The sequence below is a fragment of the Numida meleagris genome, chromosome 5 (genome assembly GCF_002078875.1).
Source record: "Numida meleagris isolate 19003 breed g44 Domestic line chromosome 5, NumMel1.0, whole genome shotgun sequence".
Lineage (NCBI taxonomy): Eukaryota > Metazoa > Chordata > Aves > Galliformes > Numididae > Numida > Numida meleagris.
Window position 1 is genome coordinate 3,759,855 of NC_034413.1, and position 14,568 is coordinate 3,774,422.

Genomic DNA, 14,568 nt, shown 5'->3' on the forward strand with positions numbered 1-14,568 from the left:
AAACACAGCGGAATCCAGCCTGTAGTGTACTACAAAAGTGATTTTCTCTCCACTCAGCTCTACAGAATTGTTCAAATGATATGTACCAAATGAGACTGAAAGCTATACTGGGCACTGTATGAGTACCCAGGTGAAGATTTTGTTATTAAGATTTTCCTATTAAGACCTTTTTTATAGGTTACCTGCTGAGGCAACCAGGTTGGGGTTGTTTTTTAAAGCTGGCAGATCCATCAGAGGGACCCTGATCTGCAGCCAGTGGAGAACATGGCACAGATATCTCTGCGTGGCTTTTTTTTGAAGCAATCTCACAATTGTACCTTTCTGCTCCCTCTAATCTCCTGAGCCCTTCCACCAAGGAGCAGCTTTCCACTCTATGCGTAACTGCGGATGGAAATCAATGGGAGGTTGGTCTCGGTGAAGTCTGCAGGGCCACGCACCAACAGCATGCTGCAATTAAAGGGAGGAGGCACAAAGCAGCCTCCCATGAGTGTACGGGGGCTGTGGGAGGGACATGGCCCCTGTGACCACCTCCCAAAGCCTTGACAGCTGAGGATAGCTACTAGGGATAGGCCAGTTATTGTTTTCTTTTCTCATATATCATTTAACGCTTCTGGAAGATCCCGTACCCATAAGGAAGGCTCCTCATTCATTCAGCTGCAGTATATTTCGATTGTGTGACTCGCTTGTGAGGGCGGAGGAGTTGATGGAGCTCCTTTTGAGGATCTTGTTTATGATGTCCTTCCACGTCTTCTTGTACTGATTCCGTAGCAAAGAGTACACAAAAGGGTCTGAAACAACTTTGCTGTAAGCTAAGCACTTGGAGATAATTCCCCAGTGGGAATTGATGGGGATCACAGAGGATAATTCAACAAGTCTGTGGGAAGAGGAAGGTTGAAAGAGTGAGTATTCCAGCAGCACTATGAGAAGTCAATGACACACCCCTCCCCAAATTCCTGGGCACTTGCAAGAAGACAAAAGGGTAGGAAAAAAGCCATACTCATGAAAATGTGAATGCACGCATTTTTGTGACTGCAATAGTAAGCTTGGGGTCTGTTTCCCCAAAATGGGATTACACAGCTCCTGTTGGGGCATCTTGAACTGTAAACTTCAAGGCATCCTTCACTTCATACATTTGAATGTATGCTTACTGAAGCTGGAATTGGGCCTTGGGTGTGTTGCTTCCTGAAAGATTCTTAATATCTTTGCCTCAAATCTGTTGGACAATTGCATGCAAAGTACAATAGCTCCAGCAGAAAATTAGGCAAACTATAAACGAGCCTATTTATTTGTTATTGCAAGACACCTTTGGAGACTAACAGTTGAGTCCAACTCTCTATGTAGTGCTGGATTTTGAACTTCTCTTGATGACCCAAATGAGCAAGATTCTTGATAAAGGGTCAGCTCACACTGTACATGGTACAGTAATGTTGCCCTCATTATTCTCTTTTCTCTGTAGTGGATATTGTGTTTAGGATCGTAAATACTCTGAGGTAAACAGGTTAACACTTTCTGGAAAATTTTCTGCTTCCAAGAAATGTCTACAAGTAGACACTGCATGACGTATCCCCAGCCATTATGGTTTTATTCTCTGTGCCAAAATTTGTCCATACTAATAATGCATGTTACTTTCTCTGATTACTCTAGGGTTTTCAGTCCTAATAACATCTCATGTTAGAAAGCTAAGTTTTATAGTTGATATTTCTTTTTGTTGTTGTTGCTATTTAGTGTTTTTTTTGTGTGTGTGTACATTCTTCTCGTAGTGCATGCCATAAGATCATGTTTTTGGCAGCTAAAGCTCATCGTAGACTTGAGAAAACTCTAAAGGATATGAAAGGAATATAACTTTCCCCAAGAACATTTCCTGATGACCTTCTCACTTAACGGCACCACTGAATCCATTCTGCACAGCACATTTAATAGCAAATATTGTAATATATATATATATATTTCTGTGTAGCCCAGCATAATTTCCTAACTATTGTTGCAAAAATTTAGAGCACCAAAGTTTGAGATCAGGACACTGAATGTCATCGCTTGGTTTAGTGGGAGTCCTATCTCCCTACACTTATATCTAAAAATCCAACATCTGGTCCAAAGTCATCCTTCAAGGTCCCCTTTGGAGTATCTGAGAAACCATCTTGCAGTGCCACTTAGCCTTCATAAAAAGTCCAGGTCCTGGAGTGTGACGCCTTTGAACAGTTTGACTGTGTTATAGGTGAAGCACACAGGGAAGGAAAATTACTCATGAATAAATGGCACAATTAATCTTAACTTTTAAAACCAGTCAATTCGAAGGCTAAACATACTTTTGCAATAAATCTAGCCCACCAAAATTTGTAAGCCACTGCGAAGGGAGGGAGGGGGAGAAGACCTTTATATGCTCCTCACACCCCAGCACAGACAGTTCACTTTGTTCTGAGACCTCCAGTGTTTTTGACAGTGCAATATTGATAACTCCACAAGATATTATTTTCCCTTGTCTTTCAGCAACACTGAAGGGCAGCTTTGTTCAATATGTCTCTACAGCTGTTCAGAAACTATTGATTTTTCTAGAGGAGAATGATTCCAAAGGGCACGTGTGCTGCTAGAGAGAGCCCTACTATGCAATGGCAAATGAGGTCTTTGCTGACAACTATCTTCAGACACAGGCACTTTTGAACCTGCCTGGAAAGATCTTCAGTTGCTAACATTTCTCTAGACAAAGGACAATTTCCAAGGAGCATTCTCAAATGTGACTCCTACAGCATCAACACCAACACTGTTAGCATTTCCAAGCAGTTTAGAAATAAGGATTTCCTTGGTCATTTTGCTTGCATTCCATAAAGTTTCCCTGCATTTTGTTGTTTAAAATAGCACTGGCAGATGGCATGGTCTAGTCACTGGAGCATGACAGTGGGGCTCAGGAGCCTGAATTTGGTACAGCGTGGCAGTAGTGCTCGAAACATCCCACTGCTCAGGGGTGCTTGGATAGCTACTGCTCTAAGAGTTTCTTCTGCTCTTGCAAATTCTTACTTACAAGGACCTCTTTGTCATCTTGAAACGGTGCACTTCTTTGGCATCCATTTGCATACATTGCAACAGCATGCGGTGCAAGCCTGAGCTGTATTAAATGAATCATTTGATGGAATTATGAGATAAAGGACACTAGCTGAAGTTTGACAATTCATGTTATATGCTCCTAATTTCACTGTCAAATAATTAAGCATTAGTCATTGATAACCACTATGTTTCAGAGAGAAATCTCCTCCTGTCACAAATAACATCTTTACATTAATATGTCCTGTTATCAAAGAACAAATTATTTTCAGGTTCTTTATATCTTTACTGAGCTGAATGGCCATTTCAGAATTGTTCTGCATTCATGTGCTGTTCTCCACGGAGATCATTTGTGCTTCAGTGGAGTCAAGGGCTGAAAGGATTATGTATATGAAAAGAGAAACGCCCAAAAACTACTGGGTTACAGGCTCATGGGCATGTAAGGCATTTGAGGTGACCAGGCTGTATGATATGAAAATGCTTGAGAATTTGACGCAGCTCATCACTGTGAGCTGCTCTTGAGATCCCATAGAATTACCACCTGTATCATTTTTCTCTCCTTTTGTCCTGCCTAAGTAAATGCTGTTCTTCCAGCCTCTCCTAACTCATGGTAAACATCTTTTTTACAAAGCAGCATCCAAAGTCAGACAAAATTACCTTCTACTCTAGCTGCTGGAGGTCTGGTCTGGTGTATTCTGTCATATAAGAAAATGTAGCTGTGACACCCATGTAAATATGTTCTAAAATGAGATCTGAATATTTGGATATTAATCTTCTACTGAGTCATACTTACTCTGTAATCTACTGTGAGCCATCCTTCTTCATGTATTTAATGACTTCTTTGCATTTTAAATTTTATCGTCTTGAATTCAGTGTGGTTGATTTACTTTTGTCAGATGTTTTGCAGATATTGAATTTGATTAAGTTTAATTAAGTGCAGGGGATGCCTTGAATGATCAAGGTATGACAAATTTGTGTCTGAGCCTCTGTCACCAAGTTCTATGAGCTGTTAACAATCTCCATTTAAAGCACATCACACGGATGCTACAGGGTTGTTAATCTGAACTTACAAATTCTGCTTTCAGTGACTGGCCAATTAAAAAGCCAACACTTTTATCAACAGAATCTATAATATTTTCTTTAATTATTTCCTTGTGTCCTTGACATTTACAGATCTTGCCATTTCTGTGTATTATTTTTGATAGTAAATTACATTTGCAGATACATAGCAACAAACAACTGCAGATAAACCCCAAGACACGCAATTCTATTTCATGTAGAAACAATTAAATGTCTTTCAAGTCATATCATATACCTTATTGCCTTTGAAAGTGGGTTTTGTTTCTCATTAATGAGGGAAATTATATGCATAGCTTCAATTTTCATGAAACATTTCAGCCAGGAAGACGTTTTCAGTGAAGGAGCATTAATATTGCAGTGCTACCTGTAAATTAAATTCTACAGCGTTGGCTACATAATTCCCTAACTTGCTTTCAAAAGCCACTCTTCTACTGTCTGATACTCAATTCCTGCACTTCAAAACTATAAACTGTTTTGCCATGATATTTTTTTTTTAATATCGTAGAAACATAATTCCGTAGTGCAGTTGGTGGCAAGTGGAAATCCAATTATTTTATTTCACTTTCAGTAAAGAAACAAGAATGTCACCTAGAAGAGTAAGACCTTGATCTCTTAGGCAGATAACACTGAGTGAAAATGCCTTACATACACGTGCAGTTTATCATGTTAGTAAAACATTTTACTGGACATGTATCTGTCTATCTGGGTGGGTAGTATAATGGCAGCATCTCTCCTGTGCATTGCCTCCCCTTGAGAAATTAACTGAGTTATGGAGAAAACTCTGAATAGACGAGAGAGCCTCAAACAAGCGATTATGTCTTGTTCAGAGGTGAAACTGAGCAGGAATTCAGGAATTTGGATTGACCCCTTAAGCTTATAATCCTAACAGTTCTGCTTGTTACCAAATCTGATTTTATTTATTTCACACAGGACTCATAGTATCAGAATTTTACCTTGGTCTTTTCTTTTGTGATGATGAGTAAGCTGAACACGATCATCAGTGTTCTCACTTTTTCTGAGAAGTAATATTTTCTTCCCTACTATCCAACCTGAACCTCCCCTGGCAAAACTTAAGGCTCTTATCTCTCTTCCTACCCCTCCACCCTATGCCAAATGGAGCCTAGGAGGCCTTCGGATATGTCAGCCTACGGTTGCTTAGGAAAATTTTGCATTTATATGCAGACAAGCAAGAACATAGATCAGAACTCCTCTGTGAGTTTGCCTGTCTGCCCAAGCAGGATTTGTATGCAGAGGGCACCCAACCAATGTAAAAATGCATTTTGTTTGTCCCATTCCCCAGAGATGATGCAAAAGAATTTCAGTCTTCCACCTCTTCCACTATTCTTCTCCTTAACAAGAGGGCTTGGGACTGCACAATTCTTTCTGATATTACTTCAGAATTTTTAATTTAGGGCCAATTTCCCCACAAATTGACAGCATTTATTAAATTATGGGAGCAAAGTTCTGTATTTGTCTGAAAAGTGTGGAGCTGGACACAAATATTAGAAAATAGTACAACTTCTTTTGATTTTCCTTATGAAGAAGCTTGGAGAAGACAAGTTTTCAATACTGTTTTCAATCACATAATGATATATATAGCAAAAGAAGAAGTGCATTGTAATAGCATTTTTCCAAACCAAGCAACCAGCTGTATCTATGAATATTCAACATACATCTGGTACATGAAGACACTGAATCAAGAATAGGATTGTCTAGATATACTACTTAAAGCCAGCCACTGAACTAATTAAATGGACATTTCTTTGACAAAAGGGTGACTAATCTGGTCTTCACTCTGATGTAAGCTGAAAGACTGGTTGACACAGAGAGGCATTTGACCAGCTGAAGCTCTAGGCATGGCTCCTTCCCTGGCTCATGGGTGCTGCAGACAACTGCTGGCTTTTGGTGTGGAAGCAGAAAGATGTCATAGTGTAACCCAATACCTGCCTGTTTGGAGGCCTCAAATCATCAGCTGGTTTAGAGCATGTTTAATGGAGGTATTGTGCCAATTAGAGCCTCCTGTTCACGTGGGAATAATACACTTCATCAGCTATCTTCTGTTCACTGCCTTGAACAGTGACTGATTTCCCCATCTTGTGAAGTGCAAGACACTTTGGATTTAGTCCAGAAAGTAATACTTGCTTACATAATTAAGCCTCCTCATCCCCCTACGTTTGACATCTCAGCCACGTGCAGAAGGCGTCCTTAAATACCCCTCCATATATCATGGTGCAAAGCATCTCTGTGCCGTTGGGACCCTATGCCTCAACTCTTCTGGTCACCCCCTGCAGAAAAGCTATCAGTCCTCCACGGTCTGAAGACTTGAGCGAATATTTAGTGACCTTTGTAAGGACTGAAGCAGGTAGGCTGAGGATTTTTTCTAACCCCCCCCCTTTTAGTACTTCAGGATTAGGAGCGCACAAATTGCCTCGGAGCTCTGTGGAAGCAGGGAGGTGGTGACTGAATGCTGGGCTGAGCTGCGAGGAGCAGAGAAATCCTTCTGACAGCCCTGGCTCGAGCACTCGGTGTCATTGGGGCTGAGCCGTGAGCTATTCGATGCCTGAGATGATTTTCATTAGCTCCACACAGCCAGTATAAAATGAAATTTAACCACTTGCAGCAAGACATACCCTAATATCTTATAGCCTGAGAGTTAAGGCTAAGTGCCTATAATTATAAATCCTTTCATACCCTTTCAGAGCACAGGGCATAGTCTCTTTGCCACTGCGAAGTAAAGATGGAAAGAAATTCCATAACAAATGTATTCCCAACATTGTCACAAGTTATTAGCACAGATCAATTAGCTGTTATTATCACGAACATAAAATTAATGTGGCATGCAGGTTTTCCTTTCTAACAAGAGACTACAAGACCGCTTGTTAATTGTTTTGTTAGAAACAGAAATTCAGGATATTATACTGTGTTGGAAAAACGGGTTTTTCTATTGCCCACTTACACTGAGTCTTAATTCAGGTTTTTCAGTGTGGGTTTTTTTGGCATTTCTTTATTTGACTGACATCAGTCCCAGTAATTTCTTTCCAGTAATGCTGGAATAGGTGATGCTTTAGGTATACATATCTTTTTCTTTCTCTGCTCTGCATAGCAGCATTTCAGTTTTTCCAGAGTTTTAATAATGAGCGCAAGTTGTAAATTTCCTTCCAACAACTTGATAACACTAATCCAGATATACTTGCTTTTCAATAATTTTGTTTCACAGGAGTACTTTTGTGTTTCCCACAGGAGCCATTTTCAGAAATAAGCTGCTAGATAAATAGGGACATCTGACCATAAATCGCAAGATTTTCTTTAGCTGTAAGCCAGACTAGCTTTGATATTTGACATTTATGACCAAGAACTCTGTCCAAGAAAGCTGCTGTTTAAGTCCATAGGCCATGTTCTCACCTCATCCAAGTCTTGTTCAATCAGAGTTCTCCATCCTGACCTATTCAGACTAGCGTCCTACCCTGTGGGTTGGCTCACCCCACAGGCCACAGAGGTAGTCTGAGGTGTAGGTAAATTCTTCATCTCAGAAATTGACCACAACATCACCTGGCACCTGGGGACTCAACTCCTTAGTCCTTCCCATGAGACCCACCCACTGATTTGGCTCACTGGATGGGATTTGGCCCACAGACTACAGAGGGATTGTACTGGAAGTGCTGTGACATTATAGGTAATGTGGTTGGCTCAGCAAATAGAATCTCTGGTAGCTGAAACACAGCACAGAACTTTCATAGGGGACTTGCACCAGTTTCTGGTTCGGTGCCCTGCTTTTCTGAGTTAAGAGTTCATCTTCACAGTATTTTCAGTACATATGTTCTTGCTTACCTTGTGATAACATAAGGTGCAAAACAAAGTATAAAGGTACCAATGAAAGTACTTATTTTCTTTGTTGCTCGTTGCCTCCGTCTCTTCTGCTCTTCTAGACAACGCTCTCTTACGCTGTGTGACATTCAACACAAACAAGAAGATGAATCATAATATCAGGTAGCAGACTTTAGCAGCTATACTTCTGGAATAACTGAAATCAGTTCTTCCAGTACGTGCTGCTTTCACATAACCCAGTATCCAATGTGTTGCATTTCCATAGGAGAACAGTGAGTATTAATGCTTTACACAATCTTACCTTCCAAAACCAGTTACCGAGAAATGCGTGTATATACACTTATCTGCACATGCACATCATTATATCATTTTATGTATGGACAGGCTGGTGGCATTCAGCCTTGAATCCAGCTGCATCTCCTTTCTGAATCACTGCAAGCTGTATTTGAGTTTTCCTCGTGATATTCAAAGGTTTAGAAAGTAACAGAGTGGGATAGGCAGCATCGTGCTTCCCTAGGAAAGGCAACTCAAACAACCATATATCATGGATAGGAGAAACTGCCCAGAGAGGTAAGCAATAAAACACAATGAAATCATTACAGGAAAAACATCCTCTAAACATTCAGCCCAACACTGGAGCAATCATTATATCTAGTAGCTGTGAACGGTGCAGCCATAAATCTCGCGACAGGTTGTGCACGTGTTGAGCACTTTGCAAAGCCAGGAATTATACAACAAATCTGAAAAGTTGAGATGTTCTGACTCTGAGGCTCAAACCAGCCTCATTTTCAACCAGACATCGATTAGACCTGCTCTGATTTTTCCATCTTTATCTGCTTGTGAAACTTCTGTGCTGGCTGGGTGAAGCCCAGGGATGTGTCTGTGGTTCTCCAGGTGTTTCTGTGGGCTTGGAAGCACAGGTTGTACCTCCCAGAGCCATCTGTACCTGAACTGGTGAGTCTGCCAACACATTCCCTTTGGGAAAGGATGTAACCAAAGCTAGGCTCCTTGCCAAAAGCCCTCTCTGGGCACGTAGGAGTGTTGCTGCCTGTGGGCTCACTGCACGGGTCTTGTGGCAAAGTAACCACGTGTTTGGGATGAACCCAGTGGTCTGGCCCATGCACTGCACGTTATAACAGCTTGGAGCTGGTCTCCCTCTGGTTTTATTGTAAATTTGTAATTGATGGCTCAATGTCAGGTTCCACGCTCGCCTATGTTAATAGCTGTGTGGTTTATGATGGCACCTGTGAGTTATTTGCTGTAACTGTCTCATCAACATCTAAGCACACGTTGTATCCTGAGGATCTCAAGGTGCTTTGGTGCTATCTGTGTCAGACAGAAGATAACATTAGAACTGATTGGGCTAAAAAAAAAAAAAAAACCCTGTTTCATTTTTTCCTTTTTATTTACACTCCTGCATCCACTTCCCAGAGCAGCTGCCATGATGGAAAAGTGAACAAAAGAAATAACAAATTGCCTTGCTCTTAAAGAATATGCCTAAGTAGAACTAAAACACATCCAACAGTGTCACATGTTCTACGTCTGAGTTGTAGGCAGCTCAAAATGACAGCTGAGCAGTAAAAAAAGAAATCCACCTGTTTGAGGGAACCTATGCTTCCAGTTCTGCAGGAGCTGGAGAACTTGAAGTACTTGTAGGTGCAAACAGAGGATCTTAGAGGTTCAGCGGCTTCACTTAAGACCTGCACTGAGACTCATAGTATCCCAAGCATGCGTCAGTATAGCAAGAAAATATCCAAAGCTATTTCAATTAGGATGCTGTTAGGGTGGGGAGGGGTATTTCTTGTCTCCAATAGTTCCCTCCGTTATATCTCCCCACATGTTAACTGGTATATACAAAGGGTATATACAACCCTGTTTTTGACTCCAGGAGCTCATGCATGACGTGGGAAGTCCTGAAGACTTCGACTGATTTCTTTTGTTCAGCATTTCCAGATGTAGCTAGTAAATACCACATCACAAATAAAAATATTTTATCTCATTCCTTTGTATAGATCATGTGCTCAGATGGGTGTTTTGCTTTTGTGCACTCTTTCATGCAGCTAGATAAGAACATAAACCCAGGTTCCAGTGGTGACACTGGTAATAGAACTGGATTGTTGACTAAGCTTTCATTCAAAGGTTTTAATATCCTGGAAAATCTGAGATATATCCCTTTGAAGGTTTGGTATTTTAAACAAAGCTTATGAGATACTGAACCTTGAGATCCGCTATCTTTAAGAGCTGGATCCACTAAAAAGATTACAGATAATTTTGGTTGAGAAATACACGAGTTAAGCACTTAAGAGAATTCGTGCCCAAGCCTCTCGCACTAACTCAGATAGCTCAGTCCTGGGAACAAAGTCAAGAGAAAGCAGTGCCCAGTAAAAACACCGAAGCTAACTTGAAAGGACGTGTGCCCTAAACATTCACACGATTCGGTGCGGTATTTAGAGATTTCCTTCGTACTCATCTCAAATGATCTTCAGAAGATCACTTGTGTCTCTCCAAGTCACAGGTAATAAAGCCATCTGTCGTAATGCCTGTCCCAGACCCCCTGGCGGGTGGATTCTGAGTCACGAGGAGCAGAAAATTGTCTGTACGTATTTCTCATCGTTGAAACTAGACCATAGAAAAGCCAGGGGTAGTCTAAGCTGGAACTGCAAACTTTGGCCTCTCATGTACACCCTCCCAGCACCCATGTTACACAGTCGGGTACTATCGCAAACGCTAAACATTCCTGTACACGTGCCACTTATATAACTCAGTGCAGATCACTTAGTGAAGAGCCTCTGTGTAGGGTCTAAGATCTGACCCTACAGCTGCTGCAGCTGTCACTGATAGGACAGCACCACCACAGGTTGGGATCAGCCATCGCTGCTGTAGCCTAGAGAAATCAAAACTCCTCTTTCCTAGCGAATGTCCTGATGCAAGAGCTAAATAGCAGCAACAGAGGTTACTGGCAGCAGAGTGCCCGAACAACTCTGCCTCCTCCAAAGAAGAGGTACGATGCCCACAGCCCCACGAACCTGCCCTTCTGTGAGAGGGTTAAGAAATACAGGAATACCTTCAAGTTAACTCAGACAAGAAAAAATGCAGAGGAGGAGAATGCTGCTGTGATTTTTGCCCTTTTTCTAAGCTTTTCTGTACAATCCAGCCATACTTTAAGCATTAGGTGTAAGGACTGCTATTTCAAACAGCCCCAGCACGTCTACAGCACTGCCCTGCGAGTGGCCGCTGCATCCCACAGCAGGAATTAAGAATGACTGGGGTACAGTTTAGCAAACCAGACAGCACATGGAGTAGGAGGCTGTTTTTTCCAATCAGTGACTTGGTGGATAAGGGAAGATTTATACATGTGTTTCTCAAAAGCAGGAACAGGGCTCACCCAAAGTTCTGCTCCACATTTGTGGTCAAGACACGGATCAGACAGCTTAACTGGAGAATTTTAGGCAAATGTTTCTGTTCCTCTGACACAGCACTGTCCTGCCCTGATCCTTTCAGACTTCTTTGCCTCAGGCTAAGGAATCCCCGAGCTCTGACCTCGTTTTGAGGACAGCCACATGTGCTTCCTTCCACTCCTGTGGCTGGCTGCAATACAAGATGTTGCTTGCCTCCAGCCTGTGGAGAACGGCAAGGTGGGATGCTGCTATGGGACGACCCTCCTCATCTGCTCGTGGCTTTCCACTGTTCTTCCCTGTATCAGACACCTGCCTGCACTGCCAGCTGCCAGCAGCTTGCTGAAAGACGCTTCTCTTCCCTTCAGTCTGACAGTGTGAACTTTAAGACTCAGTACCTGACAGTCTCCCAGGCAGCACGTGCATCCTTCACAGCTTCTCTGTCACCCTCTGTAGCCAGACCACCTTCTCCCCTTTTCTCCAGGTGAATCCACTGAAGCCTTTCCTTCCCAATCACCTGCCCCAGTTACACTTCTCCTCTAAGCTAAACTCTAAGCAAACTGGGCCCATTTCTTCCCACACTACAACCAGCACCCCTGGTTTCACAGAACTATAGAATCATAGGCTCATTGAGGTTGCAAAAGACCACTAAGATCACCAAGTCCAACCATCAACTCATCACCACCATGCTCTGTGAACCATATCCCATGTTTCCCCTGCCCAGAGCTCACCCTCTGGCTTTGCCACCTTGTCCTAGTTCCAGCTGGTCCTTAACCTATCTGCCCTGGCTCATCAGAGCCTCCAAGCCCTGAGCCTACTGTGGTCCATCAGCCGCTCCATCCCACTGCATCCTGCCGCAGCTTTGTGGATTGCTTTCTAATTTCCCCCTTTCCCAGGCAGATTGCTCTTGTCCTGTTGCTGCCTTCTCACCGTCCCCAAGTCCCGGGGCTTCCATCCAGCAAGCCTTTCTCTCTTTCAGCTGTACAGTTCTGCTCCCTTTAATGACCGGGAAAAGGTCTCTCCCACCCTTCCTTCCCCAGCCAAATCTGCTTCCCTTCCAGACCCAGACGTGTCCTATTTATGAAAGATTTATAGCTTGTGCATCTTTTCTGAAGGGACTTTTGCACAGCTTCCCAACACATATCCATGCCTGCTCGGTGCTTGCCATTCTTCTCCCAGTCCCTGGAGACTTTTCTCCTAACAGTTCTCTTGCTTAAGGACTCTCATTAGCAATGAGCTTTCTACACCCCTCACTTGTCATATTAACATTGCTACTGAAGTCTCTCGGTGGGATTTAAAAACAGGCATTCAAGCATACATATTTAGCAGATGTTATTCCCTTATGATACTGCCTTAGGGAAAGATAAACTTACAGAGAGCACAGCAACATGGACACAGCTGGAGGAGCAGCGAGTGCCCCAGTTCCCCTTCCTTCTCAGCTCTGAGCCACGGACATGTGCTCCCTCTCAGCGAGACTCACAGTGTTTCGGGCTGTCAGTGCTAAAACCCGTGAATCTGTCAATCGCTAAATCCACCTTCTGAGACAAAGAGCAGTGGTCTGATCACTGTCTCAAAGGGATACGCATGCCCAGCCAAAACTGCTTGTTTCTTTGCTCTCCCTCCCAAAACAAGCTCCTAAGAAAGAAGACTTGTTTCTGCAGCCGGAAAAACACGAACACAAGTACAAAGCAACGTGCAGAACAGACACCAGCAGGAAGGATGCTTGTTTTCTCCCCCTCCCGATCCCTCCCTGCTGTGACACCGCTCAGACTGCATTTAACATAACACTAAGCCCGGTCCTCACTTCCTCTGCAGCCAATATTCTTTCTTGCTGAGCACACAGGCAGGTACCTACCTGGGATGGATGTCCACAAGCAGCACCAGGGTCTGCATAGTGATCACGTCAATCCGCTTACAGTGGAACCGTGCCACCTTCAGCACTTTGAGATAAGTGAAACACAGGACTACAAGGGAGAGGAGGAAGCTGAGGGTGTGAAAGACCCCAGTGAAAATCACAAACTGTGTCCTATCCTCTGGTCTCTTGTTGTACAGGGTGCAGGAGGCATAGAGGTGATGGAAACCCACCCAGGAGAGAGACGCTGCCACTATGGGGAACGACACGGAGTGTAACCACGTGTAGCTCAGGATGAGAGCAGCATCTCTGTACCTCATTTTGGAGTGGTAACTTAGAGGGAAGACCACGGCAATCCACCTGTCAATGCTCAACGCTGCCATGCTCAACATGGAGTTCGTGGTGAGGAAAGTCTCCAGGAAGCCCACAACGTGGCAGATCTGATCTCCTCCCGGTTGCCTCTTGTAAATGATCCCAGCCAAGGTCAGGGGCATGCTGGAGACGGTCATCAACAGGTTGCAGAAGGTGAGGTTGAGGATGAACAATCCCGGGACCTGCTTGCGGATGTCGGCGCTGTACAAGAAGCACATCAGCACCAGCACGTTGGCCAGCAGGGCCACGAGCATCAGCACCACCACCACGAAAGCCAGGATCACCTCCCAGATGCTCATGGTGCATCCAGTCACAGGAGGGACATCTCCGAGTGTCCAGGGACCATGGTGCGAGGTGCTCTCCCCTCGCCCTCCTTCCCAGCCTGCTCGCACTCTCGCATGCCCTCCGTATTTTTAGAAGAGCTGCAGTTTTTTTTCTCCAACCTCCCCCTCCTTGCTGCTCCTTTCCACGTCAACGCTCTCCGAGACGTGCACAAAAGCACTGGGAATGCCCATCAAACTGCGAGGAGGGCTTTAAAAATATCAGCAGGACTGAACCACTGTCTCCATTCGGTCCATCCAAAGGCGAGCAGGTTATTCTGAGAAATTGCACCCCTGAGATCCCTAATTATCAGCCCAAAGCTTGCAAGCAATTCACTGAGCAAATTGCGCTCTCTTTCTCTCTCGCTTTCTCTCTCTCTTGCTCTCCCCTCCCCTCTCCTCCAACCCTCACTCCCTTCCAGGCTGAATGTAACCTGCTTTTTATGATCACAGATAAAAACCCCATTAATGGATTAAAGCATGCACACTGCTGGTGATTCGCAAATGTGATTATGTCATCCCCACTCCACAACCCCTCCCCTTCTCCTTGCAATTGTGACTAGACTTTCCTCAAGAGAAATCCCATGCTTTTATTTAATTGATTTAGCCATTAATTTGCAAACAGCCATGTAACCGAATTCCTGCACTACACTGAGTTTCCTGCATTTCAGTGCATCACTTTCACAGT

General features: G+C 43.5%; 1 protein-coding gene across 1 annotated transcript; it reads right to left on the reverse strand.

Moving 5' to 3' along the window:
* On the reverse strand, positions 606 to 14,324 carry GPR26 (G protein-coupled receptor 26). The gene is made up of 3 exons (XM_021399667.1): positions 13,192 to 14,324; positions 7,945 to 8,058; positions 606 to 874 (listed from the first exon to the last, which is right to left on the reverse strand). The coding sequence occupies exons 1-3, from the start codon at positions 13,857 to 13,859 to the stop codon at positions 643 to 645; spliced, it is 1,014 nt and encodes a 337-aa protein (XP_021255342.1). The 5' UTR covers positions 13,860 to 14,324; the 3' UTR covers positions 606 to 642.

What these genes read in the sequence shown, in the direction of transcription:
- GPR26 (XM_021399667.1), bottom strand. Translation starts at nt 13,859, where the DNA reads ATGAGCATCTGGGAGGTGATCCTGGCTTTCGTGGTGGTGGTGCTGATG. An exon ending in CTTGTGGACATCCATCCCAG is followed by an intron (nt 8,059 to 13,191) that starts GTAGGTACCTGC and finishes AATGTCACACAG; the next exon opens with CGTAAGAGAGCGTTGTCTAG. An exon ending in GCACCTTATGTTATCACAAG is followed by an intron (nt 875 to 7,944) that starts GTAAGCAAGAAC and finishes CTCTTCCCACAG; the next exon opens with ACTTGTTGAATTATCCTCTG.